This window comes from Zychaea mexicana (assembly GCF_025766255.1).
Source record: "Zychaea mexicana strain RSA 1403 chromosome Unknown BDB00scaffold_132, whole genome shotgun sequence".
Classification (NCBI taxonomy): domain Eukaryota; kingdom Fungi; phylum Mucoromycota; class Mucoromycetes; order Mucorales; family Lichtheimiaceae; genus Zychaea; species Zychaea mexicana.
The window spans coordinates 72,342-96,216 of record NW_026516795.1 but is presented as its reverse complement, the minus strand read 5'-3'; the positions used below and the strand labels follow the sequence as shown (position 1 = coordinate 96,216).

The 23,875-nt window shown below is 44.5% G+C and overlaps 6 protein-coding genes across 6 annotated transcripts; 3 read left to right on the top strand and 3 right to left on the bottom strand.

The window, feature by feature from the left end:
• Positions 1 to 205: 205 nt before the first annotated feature.
• BDB00DRAFT_878335 (uncharacterized protein) lies at positions 206 to 3,178 on the top strand (the record flags this gene model as incomplete). Its single annotated transcript, XM_053127718.1, has 8 exons — positions 206 to 252; positions 343 to 420; positions 538 to 651; positions 1,475 to 1,520; positions 1,604 to 1,706; positions 2,260 to 2,405; positions 2,527 to 2,540; positions 2,692 to 3,178. The coding sequence occupies 8 exons, from the start codon at positions 206 to 208 to the stop codon at positions 3,176 to 3,178; spliced, it is 1,035 nt and encodes a 344-aa protein (XP_052973931.1).
• Positions 3,179 to 6,880: 3,702 nt separating this feature from the next.
• Positions 6,881 to 10,299, bottom strand: BDB00DRAFT_852825 (sulfate transporter family-domain-containing protein). Its single transcript, XM_053125585.1, has 7 exons — positions 9,763 to 10,299; positions 9,377 to 9,647; positions 8,958 to 9,243; positions 8,367 to 8,864; positions 7,933 to 8,283; positions 7,572 to 7,825; positions 6,881 to 7,464 (listed from the first exon to the last, which is right to left on the bottom strand). Exons 1-7 carry the CDS (start codon positions 9,866 to 9,868, stop codon positions 7,251 to 7,253), a joined length of 1,980 nt encoding a protein of 659 aa, XP_052973930.1. The 5' UTR covers positions 9,869 to 10,299; the 3' UTR covers positions 6,881 to 7,250.
• A 500-nt stretch (positions 10,300 to 10,799) lies between these two features.
• On the top strand, positions 10,800 to 12,658 carry BDB00DRAFT_885133 (WD40-repeat-containing domain protein; the record flags this gene model as incomplete). The annotated part of the gene is made up of 4 exons (XM_053128387.1): positions 10,800 to 10,863; positions 10,953 to 11,634; positions 11,747 to 12,357; positions 12,435 to 12,658. The coding sequence occupies 4 exons, from the start codon at positions 10,800 to 10,802 to the stop codon at positions 12,656 to 12,658; spliced, it is 1,581 nt and encodes a 526-aa protein (XP_052973929.1).
• A 1,193-nt stretch (positions 12,659 to 13,851) lies between these two features.
• Positions 13,852 to 16,097, top strand: BDB00DRAFT_852806 (glutamate-5-semialdehyde dehydrogenase). Its single transcript, XM_053125584.1, has 5 exons — positions 13,852 to 14,112; positions 14,233 to 14,741; positions 14,813 to 14,909; positions 14,971 to 15,408; positions 15,513 to 16,097. Exons 1-5 carry the CDS (start codon positions 13,948 to 13,950, stop codon positions 15,672 to 15,674), a joined length of 1,371 nt encoding a protein of 456 aa, XP_052973928.1. The 5' UTR covers positions 13,852 to 13,947; the 3' UTR covers positions 15,675 to 16,097.
• A 2,839-nt stretch (positions 16,098 to 18,936) lies between these two features.
• On the bottom strand, positions 18,937 to 21,146 carry BDB00DRAFT_774097 (kinase-like domain-containing protein; the record flags this gene model as incomplete). Its single annotated transcript, XM_053120133.1, has 6 exons — positions 18,937 to 19,208; positions 19,414 to 19,584; positions 19,833 to 20,067; positions 20,325 to 20,473; positions 20,635 to 20,745; positions 20,993 to 21,146. The coding sequence occupies 6 exons, from the start codon at positions 21,144 to 21,146 to the stop codon at positions 18,937 to 18,939; spliced, it is 1,092 nt and encodes a 363-aa protein (XP_052973927.1).
• Positions 21,147 to 23,455: 2,309 nt separating this feature from the next.
• On the bottom strand, positions 23,456 to 23,875 carry BDB00DRAFT_933340 (uncharacterized protein). The gene is made up of 2 exons (XM_053129116.1): positions 23,784 to 23,875; positions 23,456 to 23,687 (listed from the first exon to the last, which is right to left on the bottom strand). The coding sequence occupies exons 1-2, from the start codon at positions 23,826 to 23,828 to the stop codon at positions 23,514 to 23,516; spliced, it is 219 nt and encodes a 72-aa protein (XP_052973926.1). The 5' UTR covers positions 23,829 to 23,875; the 3' UTR covers positions 23,456 to 23,513.

Genomic DNA, 23,875 nt, shown 5'->3' with positions numbered 1-23,875 from the left:
GTAATGAATTTCATCTTGAATGTAGCGAAAGAAGGAATGAGGGAAAAAAAAGGGAAAAGTTATTTGGGCCTTTTTATGTCTTTCTGGGGTTACACAAACACCATTCGGGTTACACACGCACTCTCAGGAGACGGCCAATCTATTGTTATTGTTCGACTTGTTCACCACGTCTCTGTCTGTCACTTTGCTTGTCGTTGCCACTTTCATGACGGAGCCAGCACGTATCTTCATTAGCTTGCGCTCGAAGTTGAAGTAAGTACATTTATACTCCCAAGACTGAAAAAGTGAGCAGAGAGTAAATAATGAGAGAGGAGCGTTTATATCTTATCAGTGATTCTATAGTGGATCAGCTGACCCCCCGAAAAAGGAAGGGATAAAAAGAAAGTTGACAGCATCACCTGCCAACCCAGGTCTTGTCAGGTTACACAAGCACACTGGACACGTCGAGCAACGCGTCGCTCATCTCCTAAAGCAATGGCATGCAGCCTGACATTTCCCTTTGCATTGTGCACCTTCCAGGCTACATGTACACACTAGTCTCGTCTTTGTACACGGCTATTTCAAAGTGTTATGGTTCAACCATCTCGGCATTCAAGTTGAGGGTGGCGAGAAGCGATCAAGTCGTGATTTGCCGAGCTCGGAGACCCTCCGGTACGACAGACACCCAACGTGTGCGTGACGCTACGAGACTGACTGCTGCATAATACGGTGAGAAGCAGCTTCTACATTGATACTGATGACGCGAATAAAAGAATAGAATGACTCACGCACCTGAGATAGCAGCAAGAAAGGTCAATGCCAGTGTTTTCATGGCAACGATGGGCAAGCTAATTCTGGCCACTTTATCTCCTAGATACTGTATCCAACGCGTTGCTTAGAGCGTCATCACCATCGTTGATTCCCAAAAGAAAGGTCAAATGGTCGATAAGCCGGAAAAGGAAATTCATCCAAGATATATAAAAAGAGCCTCTTCCTTCTTTTTTTCTTTACCTGCTTTCTATCCCGTAATCTTCTACGATGACCAGCAACAACAGCTACAACCACGCCACCGGCTATTCCTCATGGGACCATTAGAAGCTAACTTTACTTCTTTAACTTCTATTAGGCCCAAAAAAAGTCAAAAAACTCTTTAAAAAGTAAGTATCTCATATGCGCCACTTGTTTTTTGCACGCGATCACTGACAGAGTTTCTCCTATTCGAACTTATTGTTTACAAAAAAAACAGAAAAAAGTAGTTGAAAAACGCTCTATGATTATTGGTAAGCTGAGGACGCTGCTTTAATGCTGACACAAACAAGGCTATTAACATTGCTATCGATTTGAATAGGTCCTCCTGTCTTCTTTACCGCTGTTCTCGTTTCTCTCCAATCCGTATCCGCTTTTTTTTCGCCCTCCTCTGGTTCCTTCTCTTCCGCTTTCCTCGGTGTTCCTTTGTGGTGTGTGGCACCTCTGGGCCATGTTTGGGTGCATGTAGGGTGCGCGCTCGTTGCGCACGGCGGCTTGGTTGGGTTGTGGTTTCCGTAAGTGATTAAAAGAATAATTTTACACTACTATCACGCTATCATAAAAATGATATACTGATGAAACCGAATAACATCTACAGGTTCTGTGTGGTACGGCCACGGTTCTCGCGGGTGTCTGGCGGTCTCCGCCTTCGTCAGGCGACGGGGAGCAGTCCGAACATCTCGGTGGATGGTTTCTTCAAGGTAAAGGAGGTAAGGGTTCGGGTTGACAGTGGCATTGGCGGTGGCATTGGCTACAGCCACCGGGGGTGAAGGGGTATGGGGGACACACGGGGATAGCGATGATGGTAGAGCCGGTGGTGGGGAGGGGAGCAACGCTCTGGTTGTGTAGGCAGCAGGGACATACCATCGAGTCACATGTACAGCGGCGGTCTTGACAGCAAATGACAACCCAAGGCGTCGAACTTGTATAGTAACGGTACTTATTATATTTTCTTTCATACCTACGACCATCTTTATTAGAAGAGGCTTACTAACTGATATATCCTTTTTCCTTTCCTTAATACCTTCTTCGTATCGCATTTACCTCGGATGTGATGTGAAGAAGGCGAAGAGACGCCAGTTATTAGGAATTTATTCCTTTCCGTTGCCATACCAGTCAGTTCCAGCTCATGTGGAGGGTGTTCCTGCAGAAGCCTTGCAACCAGAGCAGTGTTGTTCCCTCAATCCCCGCCACCGAAAGCTCAACCGGAGCTATCCTCGCACTTTCATATCCTTGATCCCCTACCGGTTGTAGTCAGTGTCGCTGCCATGTCAGTCCAGCCTCAATCATTCGCCTTTGCTTTGGAAATTCCTGAAGCTGAGGTGTCCGGACTGGGGTGTCTGGCGTGCGGTGTGGTGGTACGCCGCGATGGGGGAGCTTCAGCTTTCCAGACTAGCCGAGTAAAAAATCCGGGGGTTGCGAGAATCCCCTCTTTGGCTTGATTACGTCGATCCGTGTGGTCTATATGGATGACAAGCAGTCATGGCGGTTATACTGCTTTCGATAGCGTCGAATTTCTAGGCTAGACGAGTAGTGTAAAGGAGGTCCTTCACTTGGTTTCGATTCGAGGATTGCCAGAATCCCGTCTTTGGCTAGATCGGTCTCTTGTCAAAGTGAACCCATTATCATCCAATGTTTGGCGATTTTTTTTTTCAAAGTAACGTTGCCGGTCTCAAACAACTACAGCCATGTGCGCTCCCAAGACGTTGGTTTACAAGCAAGGACGCCTGGTATGCAAATCAAGAAGGCGCATATTTATCTACTACTGTATTTATGGCGATATGACGACAAAATCTCTCAAGCTCCCACTGGATTCTATTTTCGAGGCATACGCTTGTCGTTGACAGATCAATCGCAAGTTGTGGTGGTCAGACATTTGCACTACTTATTTCGAGCAGACAAATCAGCAACATGTATTATCATATCGTCGTACGGATTATTGTATTATGCCCAAGCAACTACGGACCAATCTCCAACAAAAAATCTTCAAGAGTTTATTTTGTGCGGTCACCTTCAAGATATCGAGAAGCGGACAGGACCCGTCATCGTCATCGTCGTCTTCGAGCTCTACTGTGGCGACCAACTACGTGCAGCATTGAATGTTGTGTCTCAACATGACACCATGATAGAATCAACGAGGATCATCATCGCAGCTCGTAGTAGCAACATATAGCAGGAAATTGTAGCGACGACAAGATATCAACGCGGATAACGATCCAATGTAACTGTATCAGACCATCAAGTTACACATGGCAGTATATACCTGCACAAAGCAACATATTTATAGCCAAAGGCAACGTCAGCGTTAGCAGCTTCTAATACGGAGGCAGCAAAGCGAAACGTACATAAGCGGGAAAGAATTGGCAACAGTGCAAACGGCAACTGCTCAAATGAATTAACGTCAAATCGAGTGGATGTATTCACACTGCTTGTAATTACAAAACAGTGTTTACTCATTCGACAACAGCATAGCAACATTACGAATTGCATCGGCAATAACGACGTCCAAACACGGTGACAATACTGTAATTGCAGTTGTAGGACAACAATCTGAGCGACTCTACATCAAGTCAATTTAATTGGATGACAACAGAACAACGAGGGCTCATGGGAACAACAACAACAACAGCTCAAAAAGAAGGAAGCAGGATTTAATATGGTGATAATCGGGAATGGGTCGAAAATCTGGAAGGCTGATAATAGCACAGCTAGCAACAGTACAAGCTGGTCAACATCATTTTACTGGCAAGACAAAACTTTATGCGTCCGCCGTTGTGGCGATGAGCAAAAAAACTTGGGAACAAACGGCTCTCAATTTGCGAAGAAACAGATTTATCATTGGATTACTGCGTGGCTTCGAGTGTAATGACAGCCAAATACAAGGAGAGGCGATAAACAGCAAGAAATTATGATGATGGGACACTCTATCATTGGGTTCGACAATGTTGGCATCAGATCACGACAAGTACGTCTTTTCGAGCAAACAGAAACATTACAATGACTCCGATATATCTCTACGTAAGGCAACAAAACGCTAAGCGGCAACATCAACTCAGTGAAGCTCGTTTATCTGCATCGTGATGACAACAAAGCAGGATTGGCAGCAAACCTGAGCAACTGCAACTGTCAAAGAACTGCTAGTGCCGACAGTTCATCATCTGCCAAAAAGATACATGGAGTTGACAGCATTGCTTAGTTAATAACAAAATGCGAGCGACAACAAGGACACTGTTTGGGATAGTCAAGGAGTATTCAAGTTAGCTTAAATGTCATCCGTGTCCAGCTTTTCTGTGGTGGCGGCACGGAGCTGAACCTCAAGCCAATGATGTATTATACCGAGTTTACTGACACGGGTAGCAGCAGTTTGAACAGGGGTCACAACAAAATCAACGAACAAATATAAAAACAGAAATTTAGGAATAGCCAACACACATACGACTGTTCGAGTGGGACAACGCCAAATCAATGTAATATAATTTGTATTCACATTTTCATACACATTTGTAATGTAAGGCGGAAGAACAGAGCGTACGGGGACAAATCTGAAGGTGCTCCGCAATTGAGGGCCTTGGTGTAGTTTGCTTTTTTAATTTTGGCATGAGTTCACAATTAGAGCTCTCTCCTTTTTTAAGGATTCACGATGACACGGGGCAACCATGTAATCGAAGCCAAACTCAAATGATTAATCTAGTGCATACGCGTCCTACCATTTGTAATATTCAGTGTATCTTCGTAACGTTTAAACAAAACATCAAGTTGCACCTATTTGATGAATGAGCAAGACCATCATATCAACTGTCTTTGGTATAGACTCTTGGATTCGAAACAATTGCACATATCTACCAGATTTATTACGGCAGAGGGCCATCACCGCATATGGCTTTGCACATCCGTTCATCGTGGAGATTATTATTGGCCCCGATAACGTCATGGGAAAAAAAAGCGGGTATCATATAGCAAGTAAACCCCGGTTTCATTGACATAAATTGTGTGAAAAGAGTTTTTCCAGTACTTGTTGTGTTTTGTGTGTGCATTTATACTGTTTCAAACGGTTGACAAATATAATGCAAGGACTTATATACTATAGATGTTTCCAAGAGTAACGAAAGATTGATATCATACGTGGGATGAGTCTTTCATACTCTTGTTATCAACAGTAGTACTATCATCCGTCTTTTGATGTATCTTTTGTTCTCCAAAGATACAAAGGCAAACAAAAAGAAAGCACCTTTATACAGTAGCCACCAGTTGTTGTTATCTCCATCTTTGACTATCTGTCCATAATAACAACGTAAGCGTATATGCTCTTTATACCACTAACAGTTCACCACCCGGTAAAAATGGCTCACTGGGCAAAAATGCTACCTGTATCTAAGAAGATTTTTATGATATACTGTATACATGGATAAATCTTGTCAAAGAAGTTGTTTACGTGCATGACGTGCGTATCACCCAACAATATCTGGTCTTATATTCCTAATCCCGGGAAGGATCACAAGAAAGCATTATATTCAGGTATATGATAAAAACCTCCTACGATCGTACCTATGGTGCTGGCAGATGTGCCATCTATGCAAACGCTCTCTGCCCGCATCTAGCATGGTTAGAATTATTGAACTTTCCCTGCTTTAGAGTAAACAACACGATGACCAATGGAGGAAAACAACTGTACCATTGATTCACTGCACCAACGATACCAGAAGCTCAAGAACAACGATGACCCACCGAGCGACGCAGTGGAGTTAGTGATCTCCCGAAAGCGGGACGAAGAACTGGCACTTTGACACAGCTCAACCAAAACCATCCATAGTCTCTGGCCATCCAGGATAGTCGACGCTTTACATTTATCTGATCGCTTCTCCAAGAGACCGACGTCGCCTCATCAGATGGAGAATGCATAGGTTTTCATCCTGTCCACTTGAGGATTCGTTGTGGAGCACCCCGTTCGGATACATAGTACTTCGCGTGCTGCGTGAAACCGACAAGTTGAGCCTCTCAGACACTGACGATGGCTCGAATAAACCGGCACCCGAAGAAGCGCTAGACTTGGGCAATGTGGCATCATCATCTCCACATCCCTCATATCACTCATAACACCTATAGACAACTCTTCTCTTTGCCCCCTCTCATTCTTCACCTCTCTCTTCCTTTCCTGTTTTTACACCGTAACCTCTCCTTTTCCAGTATCTTAATCCGGCTTGACTTTTTCCTTCTCTAGAAGGGGGTTTTCAGTTAAAGCATCACCTCTCTTCTTATGTTCATAATTTCTTATTCACCGCACCGCAAGGACCGACAAGAAAAGCGTACCCTCATTAGCCTTCCAATAACTTTAACCTACATGGCAAAGAAGCTCAATGAGACAACGGTGCTGCGATAAATATACGATTTCATTAAACGATCCAGAAAACCAAAGAGAGGACAGTATAATACGAGGGGAAACATTGGCCTACTATATTTGGTTTGATTATATCGACTAGAGAGAGCTTAACAGTAGCAGATTTATATTGTAAATAGACCCAGTATGATAGCCTGCAGAACCCTCGAAAAACAAGAAATACTTGAGCACAAAGACATTGAAAAGATCTAGTAGATAGTACTAGCATTTCTCCAGGCCTTGTATCCAGTTTGAAAAAAGCTATAGAGCACATTTAGCTTAATTCTAGTCCCAACAGATATGCAGGTCTATGTACCGGCACACTTCTTAGCCATGTTAATGATGCACTTGTACTTCTGTTTCCATAATGCAAAGAAGACTCTAAATCAAAACCATATGGATACTCGGATTAAAAAGAACTATAAAAAGAACCTGATCCGTTATTGTGCATAAATATTTACAAATATTGGCAGAAGAGAAATGTTTGTGCTGTTCTCGGTGGCGTTATATGTAGTTACATGCACTGCATGATGTCTGATTTTTTTTATATATTTGGATATATAAATATCATTGCCTGATATGTTCTACCGGTGAAGGAAAAAAGAAATGTATCTATACAGGGACGGCGGCCCGCTAACGCATGCAGCAAGAAGAACGCTCATCATGCCTTGACACGGTTTTCGAACCAACCATTGGAAAAAATGAAAAAGAAGATGAGGATAACGAAAAACGAACGTAAGTGTGTGAATCGATAAGAGGAAAGAGGGAGAATAATGGAAGAGTAAAAAGTAGTTTGTAATAAGAAGGGTATATCAACAATTTAACAAAGGGAATGAGTAGGGCGAAAGGTATGCAGCACATTCGTTTGCTATTATTGAACAAGAGTTCCATATCTCTGCATGCGGTCCTTTTCAACAGCTTCAATGGCATCGGATACTTTGCGGTATAAATGCGACTCCCCAACCAGCTGGAGCAATCCAGACGCTTCAAACAACTTCAAGGCTCGGTCCCGCACCTTGACAAAGTACACCGCCACGTTACGAGCATGATACGCTTGTACGATCTCCAGCAGAATTTGAACCGCACTATCATATCATTACATGTCCACGAATTAATGACCGCTTGCAACGAGGGACTAAGAGCAACCACCAGCATACACGCAAGCGCGAAACGAGATTAATAAAGTTCATACCTCGCATCAATGTATGGCATACTGCCGACATCAAAGATAATGTACGAAGAGTCACTTAGACGCGGGGTTTCGGAGGGATGGATCGACATGTCGCCAAACAGTTCCAGACGGCGCAACCTGTCCTTGAGCTGACCCGTGTTGGCAAAGAACAGGGGCTCTTCCACACGCACAATCAACACATCCTCCAAATGCTCAATCTCGTCCGGGTCATCACGGATAGGCTTGAACTTATTATTGGTTCCTTTGACGCGACCCTGTAAAAGGAAATTGATGTGGTGTTTAAAAGAAAAATCCAGGGGATATCCATAAACATATACGCAGCAGCATAGATCGGTGCCGTGTAAATCCAACAAGTGCTTACCATAATAGAGATGCGTGGGTAGCTGGTTTCCCTTATGGTCAGGAGCAAAGATAAAGTTACAGCAATCAAGGTACCGAACTCTAAGGAAATGATCATGGTTGCGAGGAACGTAACCAGCAACAGGCCCAAGTCTCGCCACGCACCGATCTTGAAGATGAAATGCAGGTCTTCAGGCAGCTCCGCCAGCAAGAACAGTACGGCCACGAAAATGATCGACGACAATACAGCCTTGGGCAGATAGTAGAAGCATGGCAACAAAAACAAGATAGCCAGCAACGCGATCACGCCTGCAAGCAGACCGGCCATCTGGGTCCTTGCACCTGCCTTGTCGTTAATTTTGCTCCGTGAAATCTAAAAAGAGCGAACAGACCTCGTGATGTGAGTCGTGCGTGTGTTTGTGTGCGCGCATGTGTAACATTTGGTTCACAACGTACGGAACCATAAGCGGGTATGCCTTGACACAGTCCGCTGACAACATTGGCAACTCCGAGCGCAACAAGCTCCCGATTGGGGCTGACGGTGTAGTTGTGGCGACTCGAGTACTGCTTTGCGATGGCGACCGACTCGACAAATCCAATGACTGCAATCATGGCAGCTGTAACTAGCATATCTTTCATGTGTTTGTTGTGAGGGAATGACGGGATCGACGGAAGCGGAATGCCCGACGCTTCTGTTGCTTTTCCCAAGATATCCAGTCCGTCCTGTTCCCAATCAAAATATTCCGTCATCACGATCGATGCAATAACAACTATGAGCACTTCGGGGAACAGCTGGATCCATCGTTTGTTGGGCATCTTGGCCTTGATCACGCGCATGCTCAGCAGGATAAAGACGGAGATTCCAGAAACACACGAGGATAACGGATGTGCGTGTTGCACGTTCTGGACAAGGAAGACCATGCGTTCAATACTCGAAGATGCTTCATTGATGCCCTAATATGTACATATTCGTTGAGAAAAAAAAAGATATAAATGTATCTACTGCTAGTTACTGGTAAAGATTCATAGCACAACTTTAAAAATTACCCATTCAGTGCTCCGGTCCACCAGGCCCATTAGGATGATGCTTTGCTGCACCATCACAACTAGCGCCACGCCAGTAATGAAGCCGCGCAACAGAGCTCGACTCATAAGACTGTCCAGAAACCCGAGCCGAAAGATACCGAGCAGAAACGTAAACAGGCCCACAAATAGAGTCATCAAACAAGCCCATGCAAGTGGATCAATTTCGGACGAGTGGAGGTGCTGCTGCTGAGCGATCGAAGAACCAATAAGCAATGCAAGTGGTGCCTCGGGACCTACGGACATTTGCCTTTATTGACAAATAATTTATCATGATCCGTCGTCGTCGTCGTCGTCGTTCGGTAGATGGACATAATTAGCAAACCCGAAGCAGTAAAACCTCGTGTGGGTGTTTTTGTGTGGTTTTTTTTTAAGGTTCTAACCTTGACATGCCAAAAATGGCGTAAGTGATGGCTGGGAATGCAATACCCGTCAGACCGTGTATAGCATCCAATTTACACAGCGCCGTGGCGTACGACAGTCCCTGAGGGATGAGCAAGCATGACAAGGTCATGGCTGCGAGAAAATCACCCAGAAAAAGCTGGAACTTGTATTGTGGGAGCCACTGTAGTATCGGGAGATAGTACTTGGTGCGCATTCGCAGCAAGCTCCAGAAATCCTTGGGTGTGTTATCATATGGATGGGCCGATGGCACTGTAGGATTATCATATACCAGGTAGTAGTAGTAGTAGTTAAAGCTATCTGTATCTATCGCATATCTTTTCCCTCCTTCTAACGCCTTTCTCCGCTTATCTCTCAAAAGACATACATGGTGAGGCAGTCATATACCGTGGAATAAGGTCCTCGTTGTGAAGTAGAACGCGTGTCTCGGAGGCGTTTTGAGGCAAGGTTTCTTCGTCAGTGTCCTCGTCCATTCGGAAGGATCGAGTGCCTAGATTGAATACATGGGGAGATGTGCGAATGTAGTGTTGGAAAGAGAAGAAAAGCCCGAAATGAGGTCAGTGTTTACAAAGAAGTCGGTGGTGGGCTGTCAATACTTACTGCTGTCGTTGGAGAAACCGCGGTCAGCAGACTTGTTCATGGTGTTGGCTTGTTGAGTAGATAAGAAGAAGAAGAATAAGAAGAGTGGTGGGGTGGTCGGTTGGAGGAAAGGGACGATAGAAACAGTGAAAGAGGAGAGGCAGAGAAAGAGAAAGAAAGAAAGAAGGGGATGCTGGTTCATGCCAGTTAGTTGGCACCTCTCCTCTTTTTATGTGTCCGCTTGATTAGCAACCAAAAGGAAAAGCATTGACGATAGTGGGTGAGTGAGCGCTGATCCGCGGGGGTCCATATTTTTGAGTTGGCGGGGGTGGGGGAGGGAGGGAGGGAGGGAGGGAGGGGGGGAAGGGCGGTGTGGGTGGCCTCAGAAAGAGGGGGTAGGTCTGCCCCAATTTGCACTCCCGTCTTCCTATTGTCTTGGTTGCGGTTGTTGGAGGAGTATGCCACCCACTGTGCGCATGCAAGGGTGATGTAAGTACTACGGTAATACGACGGCCTGTTGAAATCCAACAAGACAACCCCATCCCCCCCTGCACCCACTTGCCAAATACGATCTCTTTTCCACTCTTTTCGCTTGTTGGACTGTTTGCCGTCTTTTTTTATTTCTTCTCCCTCCCGTAAGTACTCTTTCGTTCGTTCGTTCGTTCTCTTTCTCTCTCTCTCTCTCTCTCTCCATCATCGATCGAATAAGCTACTATTCGAAAGATATGGACTACTTTGTCCCCGAGAAAGGACACACGCCACCAGCAACACCACCTCCCAACGGCTTTAACGGCGGAATTTCCCAATTCAACGGCGGCAGCAACAATGGTGCCAGCAGCAGCACCAATAACCAGCATGGCAATGGCAACAAATCCCGGCCCACACAACGGTTCCGCTCGTCCTACGTTGATGCTTTTATTGGCGACAGCCAGCAACAGCAGGCAGCTGCGCACAACAGCCTCGACAAACGACACCTAGAATATATCGGCAACGTCACAAAGCACTTTCAGCACTTGTCCCAGGACCAAAAGCACTTGTTTCTTTCCGAGATCCTCAACTGTTGTGACACCCAGCTCTTGTCATTTATTCACAATCTAATCGCGCCGCGATTGAAGATTGACTTTTTAAAGCAACTCCCTATTGAGCTATCGCTCCACGTTATCTCATTCATAGACGACCCAAAGGACTTGGCCAATGCGTCTCGCGTATCAAGTTTCTGGAACTCGCTGTTAAAGGACGAAGCCACGTGGAAGTCCTTGTGCTTGAAGCATCGGTATCGACGGCGGTCTTCATTCTTTGACTTGAACTCAACCTGGCAGCATCAATTCCAGCAACAAAAGCGGCAGCAACAGCAGCAACATCATGTCTCGTATCGCGATTACTTTTGGCACAAGTACAATACCGAAATGGCTTGGAGCCAAGGGACGGGCGAATTGATCCATTGTGAGAACGACATCGGTCGGGCGTTGGTGACCAGTCTGCAGATGGACGACCAGTATTTGGTGCTCGGATGCGATAATCAAAAAATTGAGGTTTTTGACAGCAACACTGGCCAGTATTTGCGCACATTACAGGGGCATGAAGGCGGTGTATGGGCCCTACAATTTGTCAAGCGCCCAAGCGATGGCCTGCGTATCCTTGTGACAGGAGGTTGCGACAGGTATGGGGGGAGGGGGGGGTTTGTGGAGGAGAGGCTTGCTTTTGTTCTCCCTAGAACGCGTGATCTGGATGCTCGGTAGAGTTTATTACTAATGTTCTCTCGTGTGATACAGAGTTGTCATGGTCTGGAACCTAGAGACGGGGCAACTGGTGCACTCATTAGCTGGGCACAGCTCCACAGTGCGCTGTCTGCGGGTACACACAGACGGGCAAAGGGCTGTGACGGGATCTCGGGATGCCACGGTCAGAATATGGGACGTCGAGAACGGAGTTGCACAGCATGTGTGCACGGGCCATCAAGCCAGCGTGCGGTGCATGGACATCCACGACAACCTGGTCGCTACGGGTTCGTACGATGCCACAGCAAAGCTGTTCGATATTCAGACCGGAGAGTGCCTTTTCACCTACTTTGGTCATCACTCGCAAATTTATTCCATTGCCTTTGACGGAACACGCATTGTCACCGGAAGCCTGGATTGGAGCATCAAAGTATGGGATCCAACCGATGGCTCTTGTCTCGGTACATTGACAGGCCATACATCGCTTGTGGGCCATCTTCAACTATCCACGCCGTATGAGTCCTCGCCCCTGCTGGTCAGTGGCGCTTCGGACGGCTGCTTGCGGATCTGGGAACTCCGAACGTTTCGTTGCAAGCATCAGATCTCGGCACATGACAGCTCCGTGTCTTGCTTGCAAGCTGATCAAAAGCGGATTTTGAGTGGTGGTAAGCTTCTGTTTGTTTCTGAAGATGCAATAGTGCGCATAGCTTGAGCCATTGAGACTTTTTCGTATCTTATGTAGGCAGCGATGGTCGAGTCAAACTGTGGGACCTTGAAAACGGACGGTTAATCCGGCAATTCTCGGAACCAGCTAGGACGGTGTGGAAGCTGCAGTTTACCGACGCTAAGGCTGTGGTTGTCTCCCAAAAGCCCAGAGCGGATACGATAGTCCCTGCGGATCCTAGTCTACTAATAGCTAATGTAGAAACAACCATCGAGTTACATAAGTTCAATGTAAATAGCTAATATTTTCCCTTTCTACCCGCACTCCTCTTCGTTCCTCTGTTCTTCTTCCTCTCGTCCTTGTATATCACGAATTCTTCCTTTCTTGTACAAAATGCACGTTATTTTCTCTTGTATGTAAGAGATATAGCAAATGTTTTCGGAAATCGACTCGTTTCGCATCCTCATCGAATGAAGAAATGTCTACGATAGCTCAGTTATTCATGAGAGAAGCTAAGCATTGCAGAAAAAAAAAGAGAAGAGGGCAATGATGTCGAGAAATCTGTTCGGGATGCACATCACTCGTATAAAAGGCTATCCACGGTTGTATCACGTACGACAAATTCTTAGCTGGTTACCACGAATGCTCGCACCTTCTTTTTAAAAGGATGCTCTCCTTATCACAAGATTGATCGATAAGATATTGTATGTATATACTGGGTAAAAGAACCTTCTGCTATGACGTTTGCAGGGGCCTATCTTCACCCTGTAATAGACACGTCAGCTATAGAGAGTGAATCTCACACCATCATCACCTTTACCCTCCTTCTTGGCATATAGACAAACAGCTGCCCGAAAAAGTAAAAAAGCAATTTTAACGTGTAAAATACATTTTAAACGTAAAAAACGTTATATGTGTCTCCAAGCCAAAACTGACCTCCGCTTAAAGTGGAACTGATTATGATGCTGCTTTGGAAAATTTGTATCATGCCAACAGTGACATTTGACATACCACCACGACGTTTCCTTACAGTGAAAGAGTGAATGAGCCGAAAGGCTTGTGCCATGAGCACACGAGCCATTTTCCCTGGAGAATTTTCATGCTTACCGCATACAGTAACCATGATGCAATTGTACTTGTTTGATATTTCACCGGCCGCATCATCTCTCTTTTTTTTTACATGATGGAAGCGAAAGGAACGATCGTACATGTGGCCATCATAATGGTTCTTGTGTGTATGATATCTCTATGAGCATGTCCACTTGATGCTGACACTTGGCTCTCTCGAGGGAGACGTGAGTGTTTTCCGTGTAAACAAAAGGCGAACGGACCACTGGAGAGCGAATTGTGGGGTCCCTCATTTCTTGGTCATCCATCATCAGTTAGATTTCATCATCGGTTAGCCGCTGATCTGTTCGGGATTTGAATGCTGGGGTAACGCACGCACGCACACACACAACCCGTTGACATGCCCACGCCCGAGCCTCGGGTCCTAGCGTTAAAAGAGAGAGAGAGAAAGCTTCTTCTTCTTCTGCGTTTCTGATTTTTTCTTCCCCTGTTTTCCACTTTTTTTATTGATTCCATTCATACCATGACCACCAATCAAATCGTCGACCTTGCACGCGCTTCCCGCCTTGCTTCTGTTAGCATGCAGTCCGTGACGGACGAGCAAAAGAACGAAGCCTTGTTACGCATAAAACAAGTACTTTCTGAACGACAGGAAGAGATCTTTAAAGCTAATGAGGCAGACAAAAAGGTAATGTACAAAATAATACGAGGAGATCAAGGAACGTTGAAACCCCATTGTGTTTTTTTTTTGTGTTGTGGGATCGCTTTATTAACAAGAGAAGCTTTTGTGTGGAATAAAAATATACAGACTGCAGAAGAGCAAGTCAAAGCAGGCAAACTATCTGCATCCTTGTTCAAGCGATTGGATATTTGCAACGGTGACAAGTTTGCTACCATCTTGTCTGGCGTAAGCGACATTGTCCACCTCCCCGATCCGACCAAGAAGGTAACGCTGGCCACCAAATTGGACCAGGACTTGGAAATGTATCGCGTTACTGTGCCTGTCGGTGTGCTGTTGACCATCTTTGAAGCTCGTCCCGAAGTCGTCGTCAACATCTCATGCTTGGCCCTCAAGTCCGGCAATGCTGTTATTCTCAAGGGCGGCAAAGAAGCTACACAGACCAATGCAGTTCTTGCTCAGGTCATCCAGGATGCTCTGGCCAGTCTTCCCAAGACCAATGGTATTCCAAAGGAGGCAGTACAGATTGTCGAGACTCGTGAGGATATCAGTGCATTGTTGGATCTGGACCGTTACGTGGATTTGGTCGTGCCTCGTGGTAGCAACAGTCTCGTCCGTTATATCCAGAATAATACCAGGTAAAGAAAAATGGGGTTTTGTCAATGCCTTTATTGCTGTCGCAGACCCCGTCATTGAACATACATGATAGAATTCCAGTCCTTGGTCATGCCGACGGTATTTGCTCAGTATACCTCGATAAAGAAGCAGATATTACAAAGGCTTGTCGAATTGCAGTGGATTCCAAGGTAAAAATTCCATGGATGGTTAAAGGAACTAGAATAAATGGGGCTAAACATTGTCGTCCAGACAAACTATCCGGCTGCATGCAATGCTGCCGAAACGCTGCTGGTTCATGCATCTCTTTTAGAAGGCAACGATAAGTTCGCAAAGGTCGCAACGGCCTTGTTGAATGCGAATGTGACACTCAAATGCGAAGAGAATGTCCGATCATTCCTCCAGTCAACCGTTTCTGCTGACCTTCAAGCCAAGGTTGTTGCCGCTGTCCCAGAAGATTTCGACACTGAATTCTTAGACCCTATAATGGCCGTCAAATCTGTCAGTGATGTCAACGAGGCAGTGGAGCACATCAACGAGCATGGGTCCAAACATACCGACTGTATCGTGACTGAGAATGAGGCTACATCCGATTTCTTCACTACTCGCGTCGATGCTGCAGGTTGCTACTGGAACGCCAGCACACGATTTGCTGATGGTTTCCGATATGGCTTTGGTGCCGAAGTGGGCGTAAGTTTCTTTCTACTTGTTGCAAAGTAAAAAAAAGCTACTTGGACTCTGAAAACTTACATGATTAATGTGTGTGTGTGGGGGATGATGTTGAAAATTATTAGGTTTCCACCAACAAGACCCATGCTCGTGGCCCTGTTGGTTTGGAGGGTTTGGTGATTTACAAGTACAAGATCCGAGGCAATGGCAACATTGCTGGTGAGTACGGCTCCGGCAAGAAGCAGTACCTGCATGAAGCCATCGCACCCGAAAACTACAGCATCTAAAGTTAGTTCACCCCTTACTTTTGCTCCTCCTCTTCCTCTTACCTGTTAGTTTACCATCAGATCCATCCATGCAAGCTGTATATGATTTGCCTTCCTCCTCTCTCGCTCTATTATTACCCGACAAAAAGTAAAAAGGATCAGTCATCACGATATTTTATGACGTGGTATCATAATTGCTATGGACTTTATTGCTATTATTGCATTAGGCAGTATAATACTGTAATTAAGGCGCATGTATAGCAGTCTTGAACAATTCACTTTGCACAGCATCTAAATAATAAATGTGCAGTAATTATGTGGCATCAACAATAATCAGACAAACATATTACTGTATATATGCCATTACAGATGCAAATGGGTAATATTCAAGCAGGTCGTATTGCCTCCTCTGCAGTAAGTAATCGCTCATAACACGTGAAACTTGTGATACGCTTAGCGTTCAACTTATAGAAGCCAGATATTAATGTTGCGCGGTCGCAATACCTTATACTTGATATACTAATAAAGAGACCGAGATATATGTATCCCCCTTGCTACAGATAGAAAGCATCGACACCGCCTTGCACTCGTTGGACGTTTTCCACTAAAAGGGGACCGAGAAAACATTTGCTGAGGAAACCGGAGCTTCTAGATAATGCTCACTTTTTTTTTCCACTTAGCCGTTGTGTGGTTTTACCAGGCCAGTGCGATCAGCAAGAAGATTGAAGCTGCAAAAGCTATTCACCTCCCAAGCTCCAAGCGATGCAACTGCTGACGAAGCTGTGGCGGCCCGCTGTGGCCCTGGCCGATAAAGGGAGCTGTTCGAACGCATGAAGGCAGGTCATGCCGAAATGGTTGCCAAGTATGGCAAGCGCGTCAAGGATTTACTTTTAAGTTATTATCTTCGCAAAACGCATCACCTGGCAACACTTCCTGTCTCTTCTTAACGATGAAGAGGGTTTATATCGTCCTTTTATTTGGTTCAAGACGCGGATCAGGTATATAGTACACACATTAATAATTAGTAATTTCCTGTACGCTTAGGTAAGGAAATGTTGGAGAAAAACAATTGCCAGACAGGGTACATCGTTACCCAAAAGTCTGAGGATTATAAAAGCTTTGACGGATGATCCTCTAAGCTCAACTGAGTATAACGAGAGCATCGATGTCGTTGAGCAATCGGGCTGCAACATTCAGGCAACTTGAAAAAAAGGAACTGCGGTGTAGAGAGACCCTGTGTCTCTTTTGCGTCTGCAGCAAGGTGACTCCTGCTGATGCAACTGGATCAGGCAACCTCTCTTTTTTTTTATTTTTCGTCAAGAAACCATATACTAAAGACTCAATGCAAATGCTGGGATTGCCTTTTTGGAGAAGGCAGGAGCGGGCTCTGCTTATAAGGTACTTATCCCAAGCATTTATGTGAATGTCAAACAAAGCCTTTGACGTCGTCACTCAGTTTCCAAAGCCGTTAGAAGCGACATTGATGCCTGTCATCAAGACCTTCGCTTCTAGGTACAGCAATTGGTTACATTTTATTTGATTCTTAATCACTGATCAAAACTATTCCACTACACTGAGCTCTATAGAATAGATGAGTTGCAGATAGATGCAGCGATAACTGCGATATCAATCGATGTATGGAATGGAGCTTTATCTATTACAAGGCAATGTGCATGTGGTAGGATTCACTTTATCCATTGTGGCTTTTAAAGAATCGATATAGTGACCCATAACCGTGCCTTTGCTCACAAGCCCAACGTCTTCTTTTTGTATGTATTCGGTGGAGGCTGAGGAAGCATGACAGGCTGCATTTATTCAGAACTTGGGCAGATATCGCGCCTAGAATGGTTGTTGTTTTTTGCTCGTGCTTTGGGAACGGTGATCGCTACCAAGGAGCCTTTCTTTAACCATGCCATACTACGTTTCATTTTAAATTGAAGCGCAAACTCATCAAGGAAGACACAATTAGTCGTCTGTTTTTCCCCAACGGCGACACAAAAGAAAAGCGACAGAACATGGAAACCGCCGACCAATCACCAGTTCCCCGCTCATTCTTATGCGCTTTATGCATTGAGATATCTAAAAGCACCTATTTTATACCGACTGTACGAATGTGCTTTTTTAACTATAGTAGATGGATCAATTAGTGCATGTATCAGCACAAGCCGCCTTCATGAAATTGCTACTTTCTCTTTTCCCCACTTGCTAGTCTGTATAGTTGAAAATGTTAGCAGCAGAATATATGTAGAAAGAAAGAGAGAGTGTGTGTGTTCTATTATTCATTGGTGCTATTACAATCAATAATGAGCCAATATTATGCAGAAGCTGGTGAGGAAAGAGAAGCGAAAATTTGTGTGTATGCTTTTTTTTTTCTCGCAATAGAAGAAAAGTCGGGGGGGGGGGTGTGCCTTGCCGAGTGTTTATAATAACAAAAGAAGTAAAGAGGTAAAAGTTGGGAAATAGGGTGCGTGTATAGTTAGTGAGTGCTTTGTTATGTTTGTTGTGTTTGTGGTGATTGAATGATGGAAGGGTAAAAGAAGGATAAACCTTTCGGATCCCACATGATTTTTTTTCAGTGTGTAGGTTGTTGGATATTATGATTTAAACATGACTAAAAGTGCCACACGTCACAAACGCCATAAACACATGCCAGAATCCTCGATGCTCTTTATGCGGTCCGTCGTCGTCGGCATGGTTTTGTATTGGTTGCACAGACGAGTCAAGGCCAATTGGCGTGCAGGATGATGATAGATGATGCTGTTGCTGTTGCTGCTTAGCGTCCAAATCGGGTTGTAGTTGTTGCTGTTGTTGTTGTTGTGGTGGAGACAATGCATGCTGGGGCATTGCAGGAAGCGTGGTTCCGGTGGTCGCCGTGTTTGTATTTACTTGTGGATGAGGGGATGCTTGTGATGCTTGTCGTTGATGGTTGTTGTTGTTGGTGTTGTTATTGTTGGGACTTTTTGACCGACGCGCTTGGCTGCCTGGAGACAGTGCGAGCCTGGATGTTGCCTCGCGACCATAATGATGTCGTTTACTATCGCTAGTCGAGCGATGCTATATGGTGAAAATCCAATTAGGGACTCTCTCCTTCTTTTTCTTTTTCAGCCCATGTTTTCTGTTCATGGATGCATGAAACCTTTCTATTGAAGAAAGTTTGTCTTTTCCCTCTTTCTCTCTCTATCTCTCCTATCAGCTCCCTGTCAAGGGCTCCGTGTTTGATGCACACTCAACCTGGGGAGAAGAGAGTGATACAAGAGAGAGAGAGAGAGAGCTTTGATGAAGCCTAAACCACCGCAACCCCCCCCCCCCCGCCCCCGCAGCCACACATAGCTGGGTAGACAATATAACATCCCCAGTGGCGTTTCTTGAAAAAAAAAGAGTGGATACTTGCCTCGTACCCCTTGCCATTATTCAACATCATCCAGTCATAAACGCCATCGTCTGTTTCTCCCATACGGCGCAAGACTTTGTTGAATAATTCGCGAAGAAACTCATAATCCGGGCTTTCTTCGAATCCGAGTTTTCTTACATATTGCAAATAGATGCCAAACTCCTCTACATTGTTCAGATAAAAAGAGGGCTGCTAATTAGCTGTTTGTGTTTTTTGATCTACCGCATACACACACACACACACACACTAACACACAGGGAAGATCTAGGATGTAAAAGTTACAGCGCCCACCCCTCCTCCTTCGACTTGCTTTTTTCAGAAAAATTTAAAATTGTTATAGCGCCCCTGAATTGAAGATCTTGTACTTACCAGGAAAGCTATCGCATAGATCCTTGATGGCGGTTGTCTGTTTCTTCTCGCCAATCTTCTCGTACTTTTGCTTATTCGTGGCAGCTTTTAAACCTTGCCACGGCAGCGAGCCTCTCAGGAAATACATAAACACATGCCCAAGTGACTCGAGATCATCTCGTCTTGATTGCTCTACGGAAGATCGAGTGTGTGTGGAGTAGGAAAAAGACAGAAGGCAGCAGGGGAAACGGGCACGCCAACGGTCATAGTAAAATGATGTGTTAGTTTGCTGGTAGGTTGCCATCATCCAAGCCCAATCATCCGCTGCTTGACTGAATTAATCCCGTCCCCCACCCCCCCCCTCCCCGCCCCGGAGAAACTCCCTCACAACCCCCTTTTCCCCTCTTTGATTTTTGGAGACCCGCTGAACGATTACATACCTCTTCCCAAATGGGTATTGATACTCATGTAACGTGCGGTACCCGACAGACTTTTGCGTTCACGGTAAGGGATATGTTGCTTTGTTTTAGGGTCTCGGTACGGTTTGGCCATGCCAAAGTCAATCATGTAGACGGTATTGGCATGTTTACTACCGGGTCGTCCGATCAGAAAGTTGTCGGGCTTGATATCTCGATAGATCAAATTGCGTTCGTGCACATTCTCTACCCGAAGCAGCTATTTTGTGTAATGGTTCAAAATCGGATGGTTGTTCAGCCTTTTGCAGTAAAACCGGGCAGCAACACATGCTTTCTGCTCACTATGTTATATAGAGTAGAGCTTTTTTTTTTGATGTTCCGTTTCTCCCGCCCGACCTACTGACACACACAAATGCACATACATAGAGGAGAGAGAGAGAGAGAGAGAGAGCCATCTACTATTGCTACCACTGCTACTTAAGAAGAAGAAGAAGAAAGAAACCACCATGTGCATACCATTTGTTTCGCTAGCATGGCCACCGTTTTGACGGAAAACTTTCGGCCGCACATGTCAAACACGTCCTCGAGACTGGGACCCAGTAAATCGATCACCAGGATATTATGTTGCCCTTCTTGGCCAAAGTAATAAGCGCTCGGTACGCCCGCTAATTCGAAAACAATGGCGTATCGTATGCGTGTTTGGTACAGATCAATGTGCAAAGAAAAGAGAAACGATGGTGTGAGAGATCCAACCCGACGACGTAGTTCATTGTGAAGGATTGTTTTTTTTTTTTTTTTTTTTTGCATAATTGAATTGTTACGTTACGTAAACCGGAAAGGATCTTATAGGTTCGGTATTCATCTCGCAACTGAGGAGCTTCTGACTTGCGCGCTTCGAACTTGATAGCAACCGACTGATTGTTTAACAGATTGGTGCCTGAATGAAATATAGATAAGAGATAAAAAGAAAAAATAAAAGGGAAAGCAAAGTAAATGGGAGGATTGTTGTTGTTATTATTATTGTTGTTTTTATTATAATTGATGACAATGGATGCTATTTCAATATTCTCTCTTTCTCTCGTATCTTCCTGTGTCTTTTTTTCCAAGGGAATCATCAAAGAGAGACAGACAGACAGAGAGAGAGAGAGAGAGAGAAAGTATAATAGAGAGAAAGTATATCGCACCTTCGTACAATACACCGAAACTGCCTTCGCCTACTTTTTTGCCGACTCGGTAATGGACGCCCACAATGTTGGTTGACGTCGCTGACTTTGTAGAGGTAGATGGCGACAGCGTCTTGCCAGTGCCGGGTATCGGTGCTTGATGCCGAGTTGTCATGGCAGCATGCGAAATTCAAGATAGAGAAAGAGGAAAAGAAGAGAGAAAGAAAGAAAGAGAGAGAGAGAGAGAGAAAGATAGGGAAAAAGAGAGGAAAAGGGGAAGAAGAGGTAGGTTGTGGAAAGAAAGAAAGACGGGAGGATAGAAAGAAAAAAGAGGGGCCGGGGGATAAAGTAAAACGGAAACCTGGGGGCACGTGTTTGTGTGTGCCAAAGATACTTATTTCTGTGGCACCAATTCAATGCAACTTCAGATTAGTCTTTGTTGCAAAGTTAGCCTAGTGTCACTTCTTGACCAAACAGCAGCAGCAATAGTAATAGTACTCTATTATCATCTCTAAACTGCTACTGTCACATCTTCTTTGGTATTCTTTTTACCTGTTGTTCCCCCGGGAAAAAGGTGAGGGAATCATTACACGCACGGGCGGAGTACCTAACTTGTAATGTGTGTGTGTGTGTGTGTGCTGTATGCTTGGGATCGGCCTTGTCCTTGAGTAATTCGAATCAGAAAATCTATCAGCCGGCCAAAGAGAGAAAACAGTGTAGGTCCGATATTGAAATTTCCCATCTATCTCTCTGCCCGAACTGATCTATCCCGTTGAAACAAAAATTTTGACATTTGACGGGAATTTGACAGATGGTCCCACCTTCTCTTTCTCTCATACTTATCTCTCTAGTCCGCTTGTTTTTGTTGCTCCGCAAAAACCCTTGGGCAGCATCATACCCTTTCCTTGTTGCCACCGTGATATCATCTTGGTTGCACTGAAAATGTTTACAAATGGCATGAAGCACACACATCCAATGGGTGCTACTGTGTAAGACTATGAGTAAAAAGTCAAAGTTTTTTCATGCTATACTGCTGCTTGTGCAGATTCCTGTGCGCCAAAAAGTCCTTGATTTGAAACATGCAGTCGTCTACAAAGTATGCATACATGCTGTTCTGCAGCATCATCTCCAAACAACATTGTCAGCTAGCAAGCAAGCAAGCAAGCAACAGCGCGCAAAGTAGGGCGTGATTTGGGTTGATAAAGCCTTTTATTTTAATAGCCCGAGTTACACAGCACGTTGTTCAGCCTTCTTTTTGCAACATGTGTACTTTGAACCCAAAGAAAAAGATTAAGGTGATTATTAGGAAGCGAGAGACTGACTACTTGGTGAAACACACTTACCAGGCTACGTAGCTGTCGTGCCCTATTATAGCACGTTTTTATATGTCCTCATTTATTTCTTATGTAGGACCCAAAAAACTGGGCATGTATCATAGTAGTAGTAGTACTTGATATTTCATCATACCCGGAAAATTTTCCACTGCTTCAAAAGAAGTCTGTCTCTTTAAAGCATACTTTGAACTGGAATGAACTACTTCTTTTAGCGGCTAGCACACAAAACATGCTAATCTTCTTTATATATTAGAATGCATATAAGCGAGTGTACAGCTCGTTTTCTTCACTGCTCCCTTCCTTCATTCTTGATGATAATGGATGTAGATCGTCATTAATAAAGCATCCTAAGGTTGGTTGGTACATGATAGAACGCATTCTTTAAACAAGCATACAGAAAACTTTCTTTCACTCCCTTTCTTCGCCTTTGATAATGCGAATCATTGCACTTTAGAGCGTATATTATTTATGAGGCCATCTTTTTTTTATTATTTGTTTTGTCAGCTAAACTTAACCGAAACAAACACACCTACATACAGTAATATTCGTGGATTAACTGTGTAGCATATATATATATATATATATATATACATTGTATAGGACACATACAAGGCCATTAGAGTGTCAACGAGATAAAAAGTTATAGAGATGAAGCAAAGAATTTAAAAGGTATTATGTGAGCAGTAAACTCATTGCGTTGCATCAGAAACACTCTTACTGCTGATGGGTCCTTTCTTACTTGATTCCAAACAAGTAGTATTTTTACCTGGCTGATGATAAAAAAAAAGTATGTTCTCACTAAACAAAAACGATGCGAGCAGCTTAAATAGAGAGAGAAAGAGAGAGTAAGCTCAATCGTATCTATCGGACGGCAGCGGGTGGCCAACGCGATGCTCGCTGTTTTATGCTGCTCCGCTCTGTATGCGAAATGGCACTGTAGTACGTAGCTCATAGCTATGCAAATAGGGCTACACTCGTACTTGCATCGACTCAATCTTTGTCGAACGCTTCTATTCCTGTGCTAAATACACCGCTAAACACGCTAGTCATCAAGTGCATTGAATAGCCATCGAAAGTATGTGAGCATACAGCGCTACCCCAAAACAACATGAGAACCCCCCTTGTAACAGTCAAATAAGAAGCATATGTACGCAGCGAGCTTTATTTACAATGTATCGTCAAGTGGAAGGAGGTAAAGACTAGAATATCTAATCCATTTTCTTTTCTGGAAACTTTCCGCTACGGAGGTTTTCTTCCGTCACATCAAGCTCTTTGCCAGTTCGGGCCTTGTGAGCATGTGAAGCGCGCTCTGCGTCGTCCAGTGCTGTTTCTGTCTCGTTAATATGATACTGGGCATCGTCGAGGAGGTCTTCCTCTTGTTTCTATCAATAAAGAAATTCCCCATTTCAGCTCACACATTCATTGACATGCTCTTGCTCCTTCCATATTGGTCAAAAGAGTATAAAACCAAGCCCTACCTTGAGTGAAGCAGGATCTTTCTTGGTTTGATATTTAGATGACATTTTTCGAAATAAAGCAGTTAAGCAGGCAAAAAAAAGAAGTTGTGTAG